The 22157-nt window shown below is 45.9% G+C and overlaps 1 protein-coding gene across 1 annotated transcript; it reads left to right on the plus strand.

Moving 5' to 3' along the window:
• The first annotated feature begins 1960 nt into the window (after nucleotides 1-1960).
• Nucleotides 1961-3731, plus strand: LOC122638887. The gene is made up of 2 exons (XM_043831739.1): nucleotides 1961-2243; nucleotides 3448-3731. The coding sequence occupies exons 1-2, from the start codon at nucleotides 1961-1963 to the stop codon at nucleotides 3729-3731; spliced, it is 567 nt and encodes a 188-aa protein (XP_043687674.1).
• Nucleotides 3732-22157: the final 18426 nt, after the last annotated feature.

A 22157-nucleotide genomic window follows, 5' to 3' on the forward strand; every position in this document is an offset into this window, starting at 1 on the left:
CCTTGAAAGGTGCATTCATGTAGGTTATATTGTTATGATTGGTTTGTTTTGGTGTTTGTCAGGTATGATTTTTGTTTGTTCACAACCTGCTTCTGTGCTGTTTGATTTAGGAGCGTCACACTCATTTGTTTCCCCTTCTTTTGCTAAGAAGATGCCAATCAAACCGAACAAATGGCTCAGAACCTAATAGTTAGCACACCAACGGGTAGCAAGGTTGAACTTAACTTGATTTACGATCCTTGTCCCGTATGTGTATGTGACCGCGGGCTAGTAGCAAGCTTGATAGTTCTAGATATGAGGAGCTTCGACATGATCTTGGGTATGGATTGGCTATCCACTCATGGGGCCAGTCTAATCTGTGCAAAGAAGAAAATCCTGTTCAAGCCAGAAGAATGTGCAAAATTTATATTCAAGGGCATTAGATGGGAGAAGCCCAAGATAGCCATCATCTCTGCCCTTTAAGTCCAGAAATTATTGGAAGAGGGGTATCAGTGTTACCTAGCATTTGTGGTAGACACTGAAGCGAAGGTCTGACCTCTAGAGGAGATAACTGTGGTGAAGGATTTCTTAGATGTCTTTTAAGAAGATCTAACATGGTTGCCATCGGATCGTGAGACAGAATTCATGATAGAACCGATACTGGGTGCAACCCTAGTGTCTAAGGCTCCCTATAGGATGACACCAACTAAGTTAAAGGAGTTACAAACATAACTTCAAGACCTGTTGAAGAAGGGCTTTATTAGACCCAGTGTATATCCTTGGGGAGCACCTGTACTGTTTGTGAAGAAGAAGGACGGTAGTATGAGGATGTGTATAGACTACTATGAGCTCAATAAATTGACAATCAAGAACCAGTATCCTTTGCCTAGGATCGATGACTTATTCAACTAACTACAAGGTGCCAAAGTATTCTAAAAAATTGTTCTTTGAACGGAGTACCATCAGCTAAAGATTAGGGACAGTGACATTAGCAAGATAACATTCAGATCTCACTAGAGCCACTACAAATTCTTGGTCATGTCCTTTGGGTTGACTAATACCCCGATTGCCTTCATGGAGTTGATGAACCGGGTGTTCCATGATGTTTTGGATAAGTATGTCATCATCTTTGTTGATGACATCTTGATCTACTCCAAGAGTGAAGAGGAGCATGCCAACCATCTCCGTCTAGTATAACAGTGTTTGAAGGAGAAGCAATTGTGTGCCAAGTTTAGTAAATGTGAATTTTTGCTGCAACAAGTAGCATTTCTGGAGCACCTTATCTCTGCAAAGGGTATTGAAGTTGGTCCTGGCAAGGTGAAGTCGGTAGTTGAGTGGGAGACACCCAAGAATGTAACAGACATTTGCAGCTCCGATGACATGACTGACCCGAAAGGGTGTGAAGTTCGAATTATCTGACAGCTATGAGAAGAGCTTCCAGGAGTTGAAGTAGAGATTGATTTCCACTCCAGTAAAACCATTCCTGCTGGTACTGGAGGAATGGTAGTTTATAGTGATGCATCCAAGATGGGCTTCGGCTGTGTTCTAAAGCAAGATGGGAAGGTGGTGGCCTATGCTTCTCGGCAGTTGAAAGATTATGAGAAGAATTACTCAACTCATGATCTGGAGCTTGCACCTGTGGTTTTCGCTCTGAAAATTTGGAGACATTACTTGTATGGTGAGAAGAGAAAATTCTACAGTGACCACAAGAGCCTCAAGTATTTCCTTCACGCAGAAGGAGCTCAACATGCAATAGCGGTGGTGGTTAGAGTTGGTGAAGGATTACGACTGCACCATCCATTACCATCCCGGCAAGGTAAATGTGGTAGTGCATGCGCTGAGCCAGAAATCTCAGACCTTGTCACTGGTATCACTAGCTGTCAACGAAGAACTTGTTGAGGAAGCAAGGAGGATGGACTTGGAGTTATTGGCAGAGGGTGTTACCCTATCTTTGGTAGCCTTATCAGTATAGTCAACACTAATGCAAAGGGTCCAATTGGCTCAAGCTTTCGATGAAGACTCACAAAAGATCATTGAAGCTATTCGGGAAGACACACAACGAGATCTAGACTTTACATTGAATGTGGGTGGTGTCCTCATGTTTAGAGATTTGCTATGTGTTCCTAATGATGCACAATTAAGGAAGGAGGTGTTGACAGAAGCATATGACTCCCCTTATTCAATCCATCCAGGCAGTGCAAAGGTGTACAGAGACCTGAAAGGACACTACTTTTGGAGTGGAATGAAGACAGATGTGGCAAGATGTCTCATTTGTTAGCAGGTGAAGGTGGATGGGCAGTGACCTAATGGTCTATTACAGTTATTGCTCATCCCGGAGTGGAAGTGGGAGCATGTTACTATGGACTTCGTTACCGGGTTACCCCGTACACCTAGGGGTGATGAAGACAACCCAATTCATCCGTATGAAGATCACCTACTCGGTGGACAAACTGGCTCGCTCATACATTGATAATGTGGTCTACTTGCATGGAGTTCTAGTTAGCATCATCTTCGATAAAGATCCCAGACTCACATCCAAGTTCTGGGGTGGTTTCTAGAAGGGCATGGGCATATTGCTGAGTTTTATTACCACTTTCCACCCTCAGATAGACGGACAGTCAGAGAGGAGGCAGACCCTACAAGACATGCTCCAAGCTTGTGCCATTAACATGCAAGGCAGCTGGGATGAGCACATCTTGCTCATCGAGTTTGCTTATAATAATAGTTACCAAGCTACCATTGGTATGGCACTGCTTGAAGCTTAGTACGGGAAGAAGTGTCAAACATCGTTCTATTGGGATGAGGTGGGTGAACGGCATATCCTTGGTCTCGAGTTGATCCAGGCAACTTGTGAGAAAGTGGATCTGATTCATGAGCGAATCAAGGCAACCCAGTGCAGACAAAAGGGTTATGCAGACCTGAGAAGGAAGGATTTAGAATTCATTGTCGGGGATAAAGTATTTCTCACGGTGTCACTCACCAAAGGGGTGATGTAATCAGTAAGAAGGCCAAGCTGAGTCCAAGGTTCATCGGACCTTATGAGATCCTTGTAAGAATCGGGCCAGTGGCATATTGGTTGGTACTTCCTCCATCCTTGGAGGGTGTATATGATGTATTCCACGTATCCATGTTGTGTAAGTACGTTCATGACTTGAGTCATATCCTATTACAATAACTACCAGAGCTTGCAGCTGACATGACCTATAAAGAGTAGACCGAGTGGATTCTAGATAGCAAGATTGTTCACCTTCGCAACCGACCTATCTTTTATGTGAAGGTGAAGTGGTGTAATCATCCAGTGGAAGAAGCATCTTGGGAATCAAAAGTGGAGCTACAGGCGAAGTACCCTTCCTTTGGTGACTTATAAGGAATGTCAAATTTCAAGGACAAAATTTCTTGTAAGGTGGGGGGAATGTTATACCTGCACCCGAGATCCTAATAAATTATTCTTATCCTCATGATGTGTAGATGGTGCTACCATGTATGCTGGTGAGCTGTTCTTGATGGTGGTAAAGCCCAGCCACAAGATCATTGATTTCAGTATGGGTTTGCCCGTCGAGAAAAGATTCTTCAATCGGGAGTGGGAGAAATTCGTCGATGGTGACTTCACCGACTATCCTCCTAGTACAAGTCCTAAGAGCGAGGAGTATCGGAGGAAACACCCCATGTCATGCCATATCGACACTTCGCTCCTCGATGAAGTTATCATCAAAGTGGGAAAGCTCTTTGAGATCATGGAGCACACACCATGATGCACGAGGGGTAAGTCACTGACCCTATTTATTACTTGTTATTACCCTCTCTAAGTGCTTGGAGTATGGGCCCAAGCTCGGACCTTTTTGAGGTTTAAAAAGTCTTTTTTCTACATCGGATGAAAGTGCGGATGCAGTGTTGCTGTTGCATCCAGCCTTGCATCTGATTCTGCTATCAAGCCCTTTTGATTGAAACCTTGTGTGGGGGCCACATGCCCCATGATGCAGGTGTTGCGTGTGTCCCTGGGCGTGGTTAAATCCTTCCCTAGCCCCTTTACCTTGATGACCTTGTGGGTGGACCCACAAGGCCCAAGTTATGTCTTAAAATGAATCTAAAATGAGTTTGTGTGTTGGGGACACTAAGCGGCCCTAGCCAAATAGGCCCAATATGGGGTCTTGCTATATAAGAGTGTGTGTGACTATTAATTACTAATTACTCATTCTAACCTAACAAAATCATGGGAGTGAAGAAGAGTTAAGAAGAAAGAGAGAAAGCAAGGTGAAGAAGAAGGAGAAGGAGAAGGAGAGAGGTTGGTGAGTGGAGCTTGGCCCCACAAGGAAGCTACACATGGAGCTCATTGGTTGGAGATTCCATCTTTTTGGCTTGGTAAGACCAGAAACTGATTCTCTCTCTTCTTCTAGATCTCTTTGGGGTTTTGGGGCCATAATGGTTGGGCTTTTGAACCTAGGGTTTCACTTGGAACCCAAGGTATCGCCCTAGGTTACTATGAGATTCCATAACTAATGTATTATCTTCTAATTTTGCCCATCAAAGCATCTACTTGAACCCCCATTGACCTTAGGGTTTCAAACACTCAAGAGGAACCCTAGATTTTGGATTCTTGGAGATTAATCTATTGGATCTCTCAGCCATTGAATGTTTGTGTTTCTAAACCTTAATGGACCCTGGGACACCCCCTCCCTAACCCTTGGGGCTTAGAAATCCAACTGGAGTAGATTGGGTGTAAGGAACCCTCCAAAATTTATGCTTAACCTACATCGGATGCATGGTCGGATCCAAGCCTGGGCGTGAATCCGCACTTGGATCCGATCCATCCTGCACAAGCACAAAGCATCGGAAGTATAGTCAGATCCAAGGTTCCCCTTGAATCCTTACTTGCATCTGATGTTTCCTGCTGGTTTACTAACATCGCAGGCACGGTCGGTGTTTGATAAGAAAAATAATTATAAGCGCACAGTATCAGCTATAGCTACGGGTCGAACTCAGGGAGGTCAGGTTCGTTTAATCTTTACTCTCAATATAGGCAAAGTATACTCAACAAGCAATTTATATCTTTAAACTTAAACTAAGAAAAATACCAAGATCAACTATCAAACTAAGAAACTAGGCTAAACTAGGGTAAACAGAATTAACACAAAAAGTAAGAGAATGAGATGGGTAGATTGAAATTGAGATGGGCTCAAAGCATTGTATATATCATGGTCTAGGTCTGTAGGAGATGCCGTGAAAAGGGCTAACATATCCTATGAGTAGTACACATTCAATACACAATTAGATCTTAAAAATCATGAACATGAATGGTGTCACAATGGTTACGATGGAAATATTGCATATAGTCCATTAGGATGACATGGACAATGCGGCGGTCAATAATTGTAAGCCCAAACAATGAACATGTCCATCAATGCACAAGCATACAAATCATCAACTCATCCTTCCCTCATGGCTTCATCCTACCCCAAGAGTTGAGGGTTTAGTTGGCTATGGGAAAATCAATGGAAGGAGAGGGGGTTGATGAAGAGAACATTAAAACTAAACTATAAAAATAAAATCAAAACATTAAAGAACTTAGCTTGTGTAGAACTTGAAATTGAACCATTGAAGAAAAATTTTCAGCTTGAATCAACAACTTGAATTACACAAATGTAATAAGGGGATGGTGATTAAAAATCCTAAATTACATTAGATCTAGGAATGAAAAAGACAAAATTGCATCAAAGTTCTAAGCTTAGACAAAGAAACTAGAAAGCGAAAAATAAGAGAAAGAATACTAAAACAAAAGACTAAAGAGAGACTGAATTTCAAGGGGGGAGAAGACCCCATACTTATAAACACAACCCCAATCCCACTTGCAAAATTCGGTCAGCCTTCCTCTCTCTTTCCTAATTCGTCTAGCCAAGGAAGCGATTCCCTTGGTTAATATTTTCTAGCCAAGAAATTCTAAATTTGATTTTTTTAAAAGAAGAAAGAGAGAGAGAGAGAGAGAGAGAGAGAGAGAGAGAGAGAGAGGTTGAGATATTTATCCAAGAATAGAGAGGGAGGTGGAGATTGGATCCATAACTCAAAAAATAGAAGATCTCAATCAAATCACTAAGAAAATCTTTCCAATCTTCTCAGATTTGAGTAGCTTGCTTTGACTTGGGCTCTACTTCACAACTGAAAATGCTAGATGTCACCAACAATGCTCTTGGACAAAAATACCCCTTGGAATTTTCGATGGGAATATGAGCTACCCCTATTAAATTTTGAATTGGCTTGCTTGGGTCTGCATGGCCCAATGATCCAGCCCATTTATGAAATTAATTCTTGGGCCTATGGACATGGCCTTCTTTAAAACTTGATTCCTTGCATTTCAGCTCCACAAAGGCTTCTTAACATAATTTGGGCTTCTCTTTCAAGAATGGATCTAAAACCTAAAAACACATAAAAACATCTCAAGTAGCTCCGTTCAAGCATGAAAATACAAGAATATAAAGGCTTAAATTCACATATAAATATGTTCATCAAATACCCCCATACTTAAACTTTGCTAGTCCTCGAGCAAATAAAACGGAAAACTAAACTAAAAAAAACAAAGAAAAACCTAACTCACTTTCGTAGGAATCACGATTGCACTTAGCATGTGCAACAAGCCTTTAAACTCCTAGGTTACCCCTAGTGGACAAGTTGTGTCTCATGAGTGTTTGCAGTGAATATACACACAAAATTCAATTGTAAGTCCATACTATGGTCAAGATAAAGAATGCAGCCCCAAAATAAAAACAACTTACTTTGAGATTTTCTAGATATTCTCTCACACAAACTTTATTATTCGCTACAATCCATGGAACTAACACACATCTAAATTAAGGGATCTCCTCATATTTTTCACACTATCAACCCTAGGGATAAAATCAAAGTATGCCCTCAAGGATACAAAAGAATCAGCTCGGAGCTTAAACGAAGAACTGAGACAAAGGCACAAATTCAAATGTTCTTCTTCTTTCTTTCTTAAGAATTGAATTCAATTATCCTTGTACTGCAGTTGGCTTGAAAGACATGCAGGGCTTGCACCAGACACCCAAGTTACTAAGTAATGCCAGAATACTCTTGTTGCATATATCTGTGACTCAGACATTGATGCAATCTGATCTAAAACTTCAATCACTTTCTTTTTTCTAATCCAGGGCTAAAAGGTGTTTCGAGCCTAGGAACCTCGCTTCTTAAGGCGAAGCACCCAGTCTAATACAACCAATAAACCAAATTTTTTTTGAAGAACTTCGTTCAGAAATAATAACACTTTAATCTCAAATCTCGGTCTCAACTCCTAACTAAAACTCAAGTAGACAAGAAAAACTCATAAGATCGACCTTTTTAGAAAAAACAATGCTGTGCTTCTGATTTGGCCCCTACCTTGAGATATATATTAATTCCACTTCTTGAAACCAGAGCTTTATTAATTCAAAGCATAGGTTACCAGATTCATCTCTCTCAATCACAAGTAAAAAGAAAAAAAACGTTCCAAAAATTTTTTAAGATGGCTCTAAACTCACCTATGCTTAAGTCAGGATCACAACATAATTCAGCTCAAGAATCTATCTCCCCCCATACTAAAACTATGTAGTGTCCTCAATGCATGAAAGAAAGTAAAAAACAAAGACAAAGGAGAGGAAAAATACCAGAGGCGATCAGCAGAGTAAAGAAGCTCATGGAGATCCATGACCTCTTCCATAGTTGCAGTAGGCAACTCAATGAATGGCTTTAGGCGTTGACCGTTGACCTTGAAACTGTCACCATTCCCTGGATTCAAAATTTCTACTACACCATGGGAAAAAACATTATGTACAACATAAGGACTATCCTAATGGGATCTCAACTTACTAGGGAAAAGGTGTAATCGAGAATTGTAAAGCAAGACTTTATTGCCTACTTGAAATGATTTCTGGAGAATATGTTTGTCATGGTAGGCTTAGGTCTTCGCCTTGTAAATCCGAGCATTATCATAGGCATCATTTCTAAGTTCCTCCAACTCAGATAGTTGGAGTCTACGATGTATACTGGCATCAGACAGATCAAAAATCATTTTTTGGATAGCCCAAAATGTTGGTGTTCCAATTCAACCGGTAGATGACATGCTTTTTCATACACTAGATGGTAGGGAGATTGACCAAGATCGATCTTGGAAGCGGTCCGATGGACCCACAAGGCATCTACCAATCGGTTAGACCAATCCTTGTGGTTGGGGTTGACGGTTTTCTCTAAGATTTTCTTAATTTGCCTATTACACACTTCCACTACCACTAGTTTGGGGTTGATAAGGGGTAGCCATCTTATGGGTGATCCCATATTTCTTTATGAGGGCCTCGAAGGGTCTATTGCAAAAATGTTTAGCCCTATCACTAATCAAAGCACGCGGTGTACTAAAGTGGGACAAGATATGCTCTTTAAGAACTTGACCACCACTTTGTGGTCATTGGATTTACAAACTATGACCTCAATCCATCTAGACACATAATCAATAGCCAATAAGATATACAAATTCCCAAAAGAATTAGGAAATGGTCCCATAAATTCAATACCCCACACAAAAAATTTCAACTACCAAAATCGGGTTGAGGGGCATCATGTTCCTCTTGGTCACACGATCTAAAGACTGACATGCTATACAAGCCTTACAATAAGCAAAGGCATCCTGAAAAAAGAGTCGGCCAATAGAAACCACATTGAAGAACTGTGGCAATGGTTTTCTTTGGACTGAAGTAGCCTCCACATGCCTGATCATAGCAAAAAGATAAGATAGAAAGGTGCTCATGATCAGGAACACAACGCCGGATAATTTGATCCGGACAAGTCTAGCTATAACTACATCCAATATAAGCTTCTCATCAAATTTAATCTCAAGATCTGATATTCCTCTTAATTTACTTGGTATAATTCGTACTTCCTTGCATCCGACATGTATTATCTTTTTAACTAACAAACGGTTGTTGGTGCATAGCTATACCAGGATTCAACTACATGCCTAATAGCCTTTAACCAACCCCCAAAGTTCAGGTACAAAATTGAGCCTTTCAATACGATATGATCAATGGATTGGGTCCATTTACCAAGTCAATTATAACATTTTCGATAGGGTTACCAACAAGTTTCAAGAATAGGTATCCGATGTGAAGCGTGGGGCCGTAGGCTCTCCCAAGGGTACTCGGGACTACTCTTAACGCTTCTGGCATGGTTACAATGAATTCTAAGAATGGCACTCCTGAGGGACACATGGGGCCATAGGCTCAGCCAGGGGTACTTAGGACCAAAACTGAGAATCTCAGGGTGGCTCTCAAGGAAAGCTCAAGACATTAACCGAGGTCAAACGATATAGTGAGGAATTTCCTTATAAAAACAAAACTACACAACAAGTTCTTCGAGGAGTCTTTCTCCAATGTCGAGGGAACGTAGAAAAGCAATTCTTACTAACGGCGGTGGACAAATAAATTGAATGATAACCCAAGGTTTGGCAATACATACATGGTGATAGGTGAATACACAAGATACCCGATACACAAGGATTAAATTGATACCATGCAAGTTATGTAGGGAAACAAAGCATGCATAAGCATTAGTAAGGTGGTTCAGGTGCCTGTCACCATGCCCGAAGATGATCCTCCATCCTCATTGGTCATGGGAAATATGCCCCTGCGAGGTCCGTTGTCCAGCTGTGGCTGCATGGGAACAATGGTCTACAGATACAGTACGTACCTAGGCCCACGCCTACGATACATGCAATCTATGGACTTATGCCCCCTTTTATTGCAGTTATAGCATCGATTCCCCCGGTTTGGGGTGTTGATAAACCCAAAATCACCCTAACCAACCAGGGGTTGCCACGTGTCCTAACCTAAGAAGGAGGGCCAACTTAGGACCAGAACCAAACAGGCAAACTAAGGAGAGATTCAACCCAAACCAAAAGTGGGCACGGACCCGGGGAGCAGACCATAGATCCCGGGCGTGGACCGCAGACCTCGGGAGTGAACCACTAGCCCTGGGCACGGATTACAAGCCTCGGGAGTGGACCGCATACCCCGGGCATGGATCCCCTCGGGTGCAGTCATCCCTGGATGCAGTCTACCCTGGGGACAAACCCCTTTAGGTGTAGTCTCCCTCGAACACGGTGGCCAACACCATCAACAAGACAAGTCCCATCACAAAAGACTCTTGGCCACCGCCTACCAGTCACGTAGTCTGGCAGACTCATACACCAGGAACGTCATCTACCACATAGATAGGTCTATCCATTAAGGACACCAAATCTATTATGACACTACGTTTCCCGGGAAGACAACCAATCAAGGATGAACCTTGCCACCCAGGGACTCTATCAACTCGAAGACTAATCACCATCAACCGGGACTCTCCACACCGCCACACCCCACTACAAAAGGGAAGGTACTCTACCCCGTAAACCCATCTTGAATTCTATTATTCATCTGTTTGCTTAGAGAGATCTGACTTTGGTATCGGAGAGTCCTAGGCCGAAACCACACCGGTTCTCCTTTGTCATCCCCTGGTCCGTTTGCAGGTTACGACACTCGAAGGACTGTCAGACAATTTCTTGACGAAACAGATTGGCGCCGTCTGTGGGAACAACACTAGCCATCGTACCTACTAGCTTGTACTCATAATCATACCATGGCACCACGAGGCAAGAAGATCGCTCCCTCCACCAACAATGCTGCGAGGGAGGGGAATGGATCACCTCCTCCAGAGAGCTCACGTCGCAGAGCCACTGACCATGTCTCTCAGGAAAGGGAGGTCCCAGAGAACCAACAGGTTGAGGTAGTCAACCTCAACCCCAAAGCAGCCACGGAAGTCGTCAGGGAGCCAGGATCTGATCCTAATGCACCGGCGATTGTAGATCAGATCAATGACTTGCAGTGATAGATCCTCCATGACCAATAACTCTTCTGCGACTAACTGAGGCAGCGTGAAGCATCCCACCATCGTAGGACCGACCCTCGATAGGAGCAGAGCCCTAGGAGGTCACCTCCCAAGGGTGATAGGTCAGAGAGGCACACCAGGCAGTGGGGAGAGCCTTCCCAACCTCACAGGAGTACAGCGAACCTTTCGGTACGGCCAGGCCGTGGGAGAACACCATCGCACCGATCCGTGGTACCCAACCTTGAAGGGTCCATCAGGAGGTCGATGTTTCAAGGTCGACTATGAGGGAGTCACACACCAGGACAAAGCCAGACCTATCACGAAGAAAGCCCCTCGCGTTCACGTCAAGGTTCATTGCGACGTGACCCTTCACCATCCCGCCAACATTCAAGATGGGAGGGGACTTCAAGGAGAGGACGAGAACGAGGTTGCAGTGAGCGACCAGCTAGACGTGAGGGACAGTCACGGGATGAAGAGCTAGACAAGAGACTCTGAGATTTGGACAAGAAGTTGGAAGGACTGAAGAAGCAGACCAAGGGCGAGACACACTTGATCCCTGGATAGCATCCATTCTTAGAAGAGATCATGTCAGCCTCACTCCCCTCCAGGTTCAGGTTACCTACCTTTGAACTCTACAGCGGTACCACGGATCCTAATGACCACATCAACTACTTTAACGGGATGATGACCCTATACGGTGGATTGGACATGGTCTCCTGTCGAGCATTTCCTGCATCCCTCAAGGGTGCAGCGACCTCATGGTTCCCCAAACTAAGATCGAGGTTGATTGGTTCATTCGTAGAACTATACGAGCAATTTGTCACCCGCTTCCAGCGCAGTGTCCAATAGAAGAAGACCACGATCAATCTATTGAACGTGATACAGATCCCTAGGGAGTCCCTTAGGGAGTATGTCAGTAGGTTCACCAAGGAGTCCCTGGAGGTCCGAGACTTAGTCGACCAGACTCAGCATGTAGCCTTGGCTGGGGGCATTAGGGACCTGGACTTGATCAAGGACCTGGCACGTCATGAGACCAAGACCATGAAGGAGCTCCTGGAGCGGTGTAACGAGTTCGCCAGCATGGCTAAGGTATTACAAGCTCGAAAGAAGGTGATCAAAGCCAAGCCACAGGATAACAAGAGGTCGGCACCAGACGACCGCAAAGAAAGCAAGAGGTCGAGGACCGAGTGTCGACAGGAGAAGGGTGACTGCCCATCGGAAAGGACGGACCGTCGCTCAGAAAGGAGTGAATGAGCAAGCAGTCCAGAGTTCACATCCTTAAACACCACCAAATCTCAGGTCCTCATACATATTCAGGATCGTGACCTACTCCGTTGGCCTCGACCCATGCTAGCAGGGCCTGAAAAGTGCAACCCCAACAAGTACTGTCTCTTCCACAAGGAGAACGGACATGACACAGAAGAGTGTTACCAATTGAAGAGGGAGATAGAGCAACTCGTAAGGGCAGGGAGTCTAAACAAGTACATAAAAGGTAGGCGTGATGGTCGTTCGGGCCAAGGAGACCGAGGTCATGACCGAGAAAGAGAAGAACCAAGAAGGGGAAAAAAAAGGGTAGATCAAGATAGAGACCGAGACCGCACAGAAGGGAGGAGAGATATACCAGAGCCAAGTGGCACTAAGGGAGTCTCCATCCTCACCATACTTGGAGGACCGGAGGAAGAGTCTACCAGAAAGGCCAAAGCCCATGCCAAGTTCGTGGGAGTAGCAGAGAAGCCAAGCAAGGTAGCAAAGACCGAGACGGTGATCTCCTTCTCGGATGCAGACCTGGAAGGTGTGAGCTTTCCACATGAGGACTCCTTAGTAGCACAGGTGGAGATAGCTAATCGACCAGTGCATCGGGTGCTGATAGATACGGGGGCGTTAGTGGATGTGCTCTCATTAGAAGCCTACCGCCAATTCGGGTTTTGGGATGACCAACTCAAGCCAGAGCCCACCTACCTCCATGGGTTCTCGGGCGCCACTGTCTCCATCAGAGGCACTATAGAGCTACCCGTCACCTTTGGAGAACATCCTCGGCAAGTGACCATCATGGTGAACTTCATGGTTCTCAGGTCCGTGGTGACTTTCAACGGCCTCTTAGGGCAACCATCTCTGATAGCCCTTAGAGGAGTTGTATCACCACTCCACCTGAAGATGAAGTTCCCTACTGATAACGGAGTGGGCGAGGTCCGAGGAGATCAGAAGAAAGCTAGAGAATGCTATGCCACCTTTGTCAAGAAGAATAATGGCAACATATGGGGAATGGTACTATGCATGGAGAATCTGGTTAGCGACCAGTGGGATGAACAGACAGAGAAGAGAGGTAGATCGGTAGAAGACCTCATCCCATGGCCACTTAGCAAGGATGACCCTTCCAAGGTTGTACAAATTGGTTCATTGTTGAACGATGAACAGAAAGAAGAACTGGGACACCTCCTCCAAAGCAACATGGATGTCTTTGCATGGTTGATCTCTGATATGCCAGGCATACCATGGTCCATAGCAGAACACCGGCTACATGTAAACCCAACCAGGAAGCTCATCCAACAGAAGTGGCGTAACTTTGCCCTTGACCGACAAGCAGCTATCAAGGAAGAGGTCGAGAAATTAAGCCAATCTAGGTTCATCAGAGAAGAAAAGGTTCCAACTTGGCTCACAAACGTGGTTATGGTGCCAAAGCCCACTGGGAAGTGGGGAGGATGTGCATCGATTATACAGACCTAAATAAGGCATGCCCAAAGGATGAGTACCCGTTGCCCAGGATAGACCTGTTGATCAATACTACTGCTGGCCATAAGATGCTAAGTTTAATGGATGCCTACTTAGGATACAATCAGATCCTCATGCATGAGGATGACGAGTCTTACACTGCATTCAGAATGGACAAGGAGAACTACTGCTATCGTGTCATGCCGTTCGGACTGAAGAATGCAGGGGCCACCTACCAAAGGATGGTCAATAAGATGTTTGAGGAACAAATCGGGAGCAACATGGAAGTATACGTGGATGACATGCTCGTGAAAAGCGTCTAAGCCCACCAACACCTATCCAACCTGGAAGAAGCATTCGCGGTATTAAGAAGGAACCAGATGAGACTAAACCCTGCAAAGTGCGCCTTCGGAGTAACGTCAGGGAAGTTCCTAGGGTTCACGGTCTCAGTATGCAGGATCGAAGCCAACCCATCCAAGATCAAGGCCATCCAAGAGATGGCACCACCCCGAACAGTCAGAGAGGTACAAAGGTTGAATGGAAGGGTTGCAGCCCTTTCAAAGTTCGTGTCACGGTCGGGAGACAAGTGCCTACCATTCTTTAAGACATTGAAGAACCTCCAGAGTACTAAAGACTTTGCATGAATGGAGGAGTGCCAAAAGGCCTTCAAAGAACTGAAGGAGTACCTAGAGAGCCCACCACTGCTTGGGCGACTAGAGCCCAATGAAGAGCTACAGGTTTACCTAGCTGCCACCCCAGTTACAGTAAGCGCCGTACTGTTGAAGGAAGAGGGTAAGGTCCAGAGACCCATCTACTATGTCAGCCATGTTCTGATCAACGCAGAGACTAGATACACAAGGATTGAGAAGGTGGCCTATGCACTGGTGATCGCAGCTAGGAAACTAAAACCATATTTTCAGGCCCACACTATCACAATATTCATCGACCTACCACTAAAGAAGGTACTCCACAAGCCAGACATCTCCGGATGACTGATAGCCTGGGTGATAGAGTTAAGTGAGCATGACATCAAATTCCAACCACGGACGGCCATCAAAGGCCAAGCTTTGGCGGACTTTATCGTCGAATGCACCCTATCTGAGATCGAACCAGAAGCAGAGGAACCAGAGGAGCATGACCGAGGATCATGGGAGATGTTCATGGATGGCTTGAGCAATGCAGTAAGAAGTGGGGCTAGCTTCATACTCACTAGCCCCGAAGGATTTTGAATCCAATATGCTCTCCGATTCACCTTCCCATCATCCAACAACGAAGCAGAGTACGAAGCATTACTTGCTGGACTCCGAGTAGCCAAGGCCATTCAAGTCACACATCTATCTATCTGGAGTGACTCCCAGCTTGTAGTGAACTAGGTGAATGGAGAGTATGAGGCGAAGGACGTGCGAATGGCATCATACCTAGCACGCGCCCGAGTACTGATCGAGGGGTTCATGAAGTTCAAGATGGTTTGAGTCCCTAGGATCGAGAATGCCACCGCCGATGCCCTATCAAGGCTAGCCAATGACGAGCTTCGAAACTTGGCCAGTGCAGTCTACGTTGAGATCTTACATGAGCCAACGTATCAGGAGAAATAAGTGAATGAGATTGAGGAAGGGCCTAGCTGGATGGACCCTATACTTAACTACCTACAAAATGATGTCTTACCAGAAGACAAGGTCAAGGCAAGGAAGGTAAGTATGAGAGCTGCAAAGTACACCGTCCTAGATGGAGTACTATACAAGAGGGGGGCCACAACACCACTGCTTCGGTGCCTAGGACCCAAGGGAGCCCAGTACGCCCTGGCAGAGGTCCATGAGGGGATTTGCGGAAGCCACATGGGGGGACGAGCCCTAGCCTACAAAGTCCTCCGCCAGGGGCTCTACTGACCACGAATGCAATAGGAAACAATACAGTATGCCAAGAAATGCGAGCAATGTCAGTTGTTCGCCCCCAGTACCCCATCTACCCGCCACCAAACTAACATTAATCCTCAACCCCATTCCCTTTGCCATGTGGGGGATGGACATCCTACGCGATTTCACTGTAGCATCAGGGAACAGGAAGTACCTGGTCGTCGTTATAGACTACTTCACCAAATGGGTCAAGGCGAAGCCACTGGCCAAAATAATAGAGAATGGGATGGAGAAGTTTGTCCACAACAACGTCATCTACAGGTTCAGGGTACCAAAGATCCTAGTCTCAGACAATGGCACGTAATTCAATAACCCTAAATTCAAAGCATTCTGTCAGAGCTACAACATTGACTATTGGCCTGTATCGGTAGCATACCCACAGGCCAATGGTCAGGTGGAGGTGACCAAGGGGAAGTGGGTTGAGGAACTACCAAGCGTTCTGTGGGCATACCAAACCACAGTAAAGACACCCACAGGAGAAAGCCCATTCCGCCTAGCATACGGCACTGAGGCACTAGCACCAGTAGAGCTCCTCGCCATATCCCACAAAGTACTACACTTTAACGAGTGCACCTATGTCGACGGACTATGGGCGAACCTAGACTTCATAGATGAGGTCTGAGAGAAGGCATTCCTAAGGAATGTAGCATACCAGCAACGCACAGCCAAGTACTACAATGCCAGAGTGAGAGAAAGACTATTCCACTAGGGGGACCTAGTCCTAAGGAGGGCAAGTGCATCGCAGCCGTGAAAGGAAGGAAAGTTGTCTACCAATTGGGAAGGACCGTACATAGTTTCCAAGAAGAAACGTCTAGGGACCTACCGCTTGAAAACTCCGGGGGGCAAGAAGGTAGACCGTACCTAGAACTCAGAACACCTGAAGAAGTACTACCAGTAAAAGTAGCAGTAGCAGTAGAAGCAATAAAACAACACCACCAGTAAGAGTAGTAGTAGCAGTAGCAGAGTCGGCTGTCAACCATGGTACACAGTAGGTTATAATTTTCAAGGATAATTTGAAAAATTTTATTTGAAGTAAATAGTTGATTTCGGGTATACTCGTCTACTTCTACTACTCAATCGAATCACTTCCACCACACCAAGGCCCGTCGACCACCAAGGTTCGTAGACCACTAAGGCTCAACGCCACTAAGGTCCATTGACCACCAAGGCTCAATGCCACCAAGGTCCGTTGACCACCAAAGTTCGTAGACCACTAAGGCTCAATGCCATCGAGGTCCGTTGACCACCAAGGTTCAATGCCACCAAGATCCGTTGACCATCAAGGTCCGTAGACCACCAAGGCTCAACGCCACCAAGGTTCATTGACCACCAAGGTCCATAGACTACCAAGGCACAATGCCACCAAGGTCCACCGACTAATAAGGCGCAAGGCTACTAAGGTCCGTAGACCACCAAGGTCCGATGACCACCAAAGGCCTGTAGACCTCCCGAATATGACACCATCGAGGTCTATAGGCCACCAGGGCACAAGCCCACCATTGTCGTAAGATCACTAAAACTCGAGATTGTCAAAGTCAAAGGACTACCACATGCACAAGCCATAAAGGACAATATATTAGAAAGAAGAGAAACCAACTACAAACAACAAAGGAAAGAGGTCACCAATATTACAACTCAAAGTTCGAAATCCCAAAGTTCAACGTCTAGAGCACCTATAGAATCAAGGAGCATCTGATGGAGGGTTTACATCTGACCTTGTAGGGGACATCATATCGGCCTCAGGTAGGCGAGCAACACCCTCCTCTGGCAAGACTGCACCCTCCTCTGGCACCACGACACCATCCTCAGGAGAGACACGAGTCACCGCCGTGGTCGCGGGTAGCAACGTAGTGACCTCCGAGAACCCCAAGAAGTCATACTCGAGGGTCTTCTCCAGAATGTGAAGTGCTAAGTCCTGGATGCCTACATCATATATCTCCTGGTTGTACTTGTAGAAGTACACAATGATCTTAGGAGACTGCTGGTACGCCGCCACTGCTCGTTCACCAGCCTCAGATACCTCAACCTCATGACTCTTCCTTAAGGCACGAAGCTCATCCTTCAGGGCACGAACTCTAGTCCAGCTCTGGGCCATCGCAGTAGACGTAACCCTGAGCTCCTGAGCCGTACTCCTCTTATGAGCAATGGCCTCCTCCCCTGCGACCTTGTGCCCTTGAAGCTCCTTCTCCAGGCCCTGTAGCTTGCAGTTCAGTTGGATCTCCCAAAAAGTAGAGCCCTCAAGATGAAGCATCACCTTCGTAGCATGATGCTAGACCTGCACCCAACACAGCCGTTAAAAAACATCCCGAGTACAAGAAAGGCAACAACACAACAAGCAGAGGATCGAGAAGCATGACTCACAGAAGCCATGTCTTGATAGGTCTGTGCCAGGAATGCATCGCTAAACCCCTGTATGACTGAACGCTCGATGGGAAGCCTTCCCATGTCCAGCCACTCTCGAGACACACCATGGCTAGTCAACGTTGCTCCCTCCTGAAGATCCCAAGGAAGTACCAAAGGGGATGAGGTCGGTGGATCAACAGTCACGCCAACAGAACAGGAGACCACCCCTTTGCCTCTGGAGGGGGGTGGAGCGAAAGACCCAGAAACAGCGACACTAGGAGGTGACCGTGGAAGGATAACACACGGCCCGGTCCTCACTGAGCTGGGAGGATCCAGACCCCCCTTTTCGCTTGGTCCCAATGACCAAAAAAGGAGAAGAAGTAGGAACTGGAGGAACGATAGTAGAAGAACCATCCACAGGGGGGCAGTTTGAGTACCTCTCTTCCGCAGGTTAGAGCGAAAGACACTGAGATCTGGTCGTATGTCCACTGCACAACAACATCCAATCAAGAACACAAGACGAGTGAGATAACAGGTACATTAGAAGAAAAATACAGATGCGAACATCAAATACTAAGAAACCAAAGATCTTATCGGGACTTAGCTTCCAAAGACATAGAAAGGCCTCAGAATCCAACTCAAGGACGTCAAACGGATTGCATCCCTGACATCGCTGGAGGGAGTCGCGCTCAAAGTCACTCAACTCAAGAGAGCGGTTCACCCCCTTAATATCAATGGCCTCGCAGGTAGATCACAGTGCACATCGAGGGACCATGGCAAAAAAGAAGCGGTCCCTCCAGTACTTCACCGAGCTAGTGATCCACACAAGAGGATCGAGCACGGCGAGAGACCCCCTAGGGAGATGACGGGCGAAGTGGTAGCACCCACCTTCCCCCTTCTTCAACACGTAGAAGTACGAGAACAGGGGAATGGTAGCAGCACGCCCCATGCGGGCAAAAAACACATAGAAACCCAAGATGACCCGCCAAGAGTTGGGCAACACCTGCCCAGGGGTAAGACGCCAGTGCTCCAACACCAACTCCACAAAATGGGAGACAGGGAAGCGAAGACCATGGGTAAAGAAAATACGGTAGAGACAGACCTCATCCGCTCAATGGGAAAAAGCATGATCGTCGGGACCGGGGGCACGAAGCACGACCTCAGAAGGTATATGGAACTCTTGGCGAAGTGATGCCAAGTCCGAGGCGGTCATGATACTAGGGATGTGACCCAACTTACTCCTAGGATCCCCAACAAAAGTAGAAGCCCTGGACCCTACGACCCCTACTAGGGGCGGAGTCTCTACAAACCTCCTCCTCCCCATCACTAGTAGCCAGGGAAGACAACAAGGGAGAGGTGTTCGCAGGGGAAGACGACCCTGAAGAAGACTCCCCAGAAGACCCAACCACTACAGCCTCAACCTGTATATCGCCTTTCCAACACACCCACAACTTGTCCCCATAATCTCCCCGATTGGAGCAAATGTTGTCCATGTCTAATCGCCTCATTATTTTTGTTGCCTTGACATAGGATACCTTTGGTTCTACAATCCCCACAGCCTTGGGCTTATTTGAGGTTACAAGAGCTTTCAAACGCCTTGCAGAAGGCTTGTTCCCTATGCCCTGGGCATTCCAAAACATTACATTCATTTTGAAACAGCCTTGGGTGTTTTCTTTGGATCCATCGATCTGGTGCAAGGCTGCTGCTTTCCTTGCTTCATCCTGGGCTCCACTGAAGCCTTATTGTTGTTGTCCTTCTTCTTAACCACCTCTTTCACCCTAAAGGTCTGCTTAATTCTCCCCACCAGGGTGTCACGAAACTGAAGCCTTATTGTTGTTGTCCTTCTTCTTAACCACCTCTTTCACCCTAAAGGTCTGCTTAATTCTCCCCACCAGGGTGTCACGAAACTCCTTAAGGTGCTCCTTACACAACTTGAACTCTAACTCGTTCCCTGCTCCCAATTGAAAATTATCATCCCTTGCCCTGCACCCCGTGATGGACGGCTGAAAGTAAGGTGCAGGTTATCCTTCTGCCGAGCATGCTCCCATCTCCAATCTAGTCAATCTCTGGCCGAAGTCTTCCTCCCCTAGACACAGACCTACAATACCAACTGAATCCAATATCGTTATTGCCCTCACCGGAGCAGCTATTATTGCATGTGGGGGAGCCAGGATAACCCCCTTCTTGGCACTCCGCTGCCCCTCGATCAATAAACCTACGCTTGCATCAGCTAGACCTGCATCAACGACTTCATGCTGCACTGTACCATTCTCTTCCAAGATCGCAGGTGAGGTACCCTGAGCTGCACCCTCCATTGCATGATCCGCAACTTCAATGGCCTGAATACTGAAAGCATCAGTCCCCTCCATCAGCCTTGACGCCCCCTGCTGTTCACCTCCCGAGACCTAAACCCTTCGAGCCAACGACCAACACCCACCCCTACCGCGCCCATGGGGCACCGTGCGCCAAGGCACAACAACCTCCTCCACAGCCACGTCTTCGACAGCAGTGGCCTTCTCCTGTAGATCAACACGTGATTGTGCCCTCGTCCCTTGCACCTTCTTGCAAGCCACGTCAGAATGCCCTAATTTGCAGCAAACCATGCAGTAGGAAGGGAGCCTCTCGTATATTGCCCACTGGTAGAACCCCTCCTCCCCCCCCCCCCCCCCCCACAACCAATCCAAATCCTAGAGGGAGGATGATCACGAACGTCCAATTCCAAGCAAAGCCTAGCCGCAGAAGTACGGGTGCAATTAGAAGCGGCTCCATCCACACGAAGAACCCTTCCTAGGGCCCCTACAATGGATTGCAATAGATTACCTCGATAAAAATTCACGGGGAGGCCTGGGAAAGACACCCAAACTAGAGCGAAGGGGGATTCCCATCCAGGTTTGAAACCCGAGGACCACTTCATGAACCAAAATAGGAACCCTTGAATGTACACTTTCTCTTTCATCCAAACCCTAACGAAATCATCATGGGCTGCAAACCTGAGAAGGACGCGTTGATCAAGAGTTGAGACCACGACCTCTCCCTGTATGAACAAACTCTTTTGGAGAAAAGTTTTGATATCAAACAAGGCTGGCCGACCATAACTGCACTTAGCAATAAGGCACGATCGAAAAACTTCTTCAAACTTAGATATGTCCTCCTTTGAGAAAAAAACAGCTGGCTCGCCAAAAAAAGATGAAGGCCTTCTGATCTCCACTTCCACACTGTCCAGACCCACGGTGGAAGCACTTGAAACTCCTGCAGCAAACGATCGAGGCAGAGGAGGTGCTCCCGCCAGCAGCTTCAACCCTCCTGAGGGTTCCTCCATGAACCCTGAAAAATGAAAAAACCCTAGCAGAATGCTAACGTGCACCTCCATAGCTCCAAGCTGCTAACGTGCACCTGACTACTAGACGCCCACATTCCCTTGGTGGAATTTGCTTACAATAACGTATCTATCTAACAATTTGTAATACTATATCTGATCATATAATAAAAACTGACATGTATGATACTTTGTACAATGAAAACATTGTCTATCTGTTATTCTTTGTTTGGGTGCTTACTTTGTCTATTATTCTCTACTTATATCTTTGACTTACATTGGTTATTACCTAGGTGATCTGCAACTAAGCTCTATGTGGATAAGGATACAATACTCTATACTATGGGGATTATTAAAGATCTGGTTATCCACTATGGGAATCATTTAAGATTCGTTTGTGACTGGAATTGTTTGATTCGACTGTCTCTCTATACCTCATCCAGTACCTAAAACTCTACTGGAAAGGGTTTGTAGTCACAATGACTTTACTATGCTTTTTTGTACTTTACTTTTCTTGAACCACTAGTGTTTCTCTGTTTTATCTTTGCTAACCTCCACATCCAGCCCTCACTGTCTATCTCAACTCCAAGATGAGAAGGACATTGATGGAATCCCCAGAACATTGGATGACCCCATTACTCTTCCCATTCCTCTTGTTGAACTAGACACTGAATAGACCTTCAGTTTCAGCTCTTTTCTGTTCTGTACTGTTCTTTACCATGCTTTTAAACTATCATGCCTCACTTTGTTGGTAATCAATTATAAAACAATATTTCATTTTTATTTAAAACATATACACCTCAGAGGCAATGATACTATGTACAATAATAGGAAAAACAAGTAAAGATATGATAGAATTCCTCTCACTTGTTTTTTATCAATCTGTATTGTACTTTATCTTTGTCTTTGACAGTATCTCAACTATCTCTCTGTCGTCTCTAGATCAAACTGGAGCCCTACACAACATTTCAATATCATTAAACTTCTCTTTTATA

This window comes from Telopea speciosissima, chromosome 9, assembly GCF_018873765.1.
Source record: "Telopea speciosissima isolate NSW1024214 ecotype Mountain lineage chromosome 9, Tspe_v1, whole genome shotgun sequence".
Classification (NCBI taxonomy): Eukaryota; Viridiplantae; Streptophyta; class Magnoliopsida; order Proteales; family Proteaceae; genus Telopea; species Telopea speciosissima.

Bases quoted from the DNA above. Each gene is read 5' to 3' on its own strand.
- LOC122638887 (XM_043831739.1), top strand. From the start codon at position 1,961: ATGCAAAGGGTCCAATTGGCTCAAGCTTTCGATGAAGACTCACAAAAG. The intron at 2,244-3,447 runs GTCTCATTTGTT...CATGATGTGTAG, and splicing joins GAAGACAGATGTGGCAAGAT to ATGGTGCTACCATGTATGCT.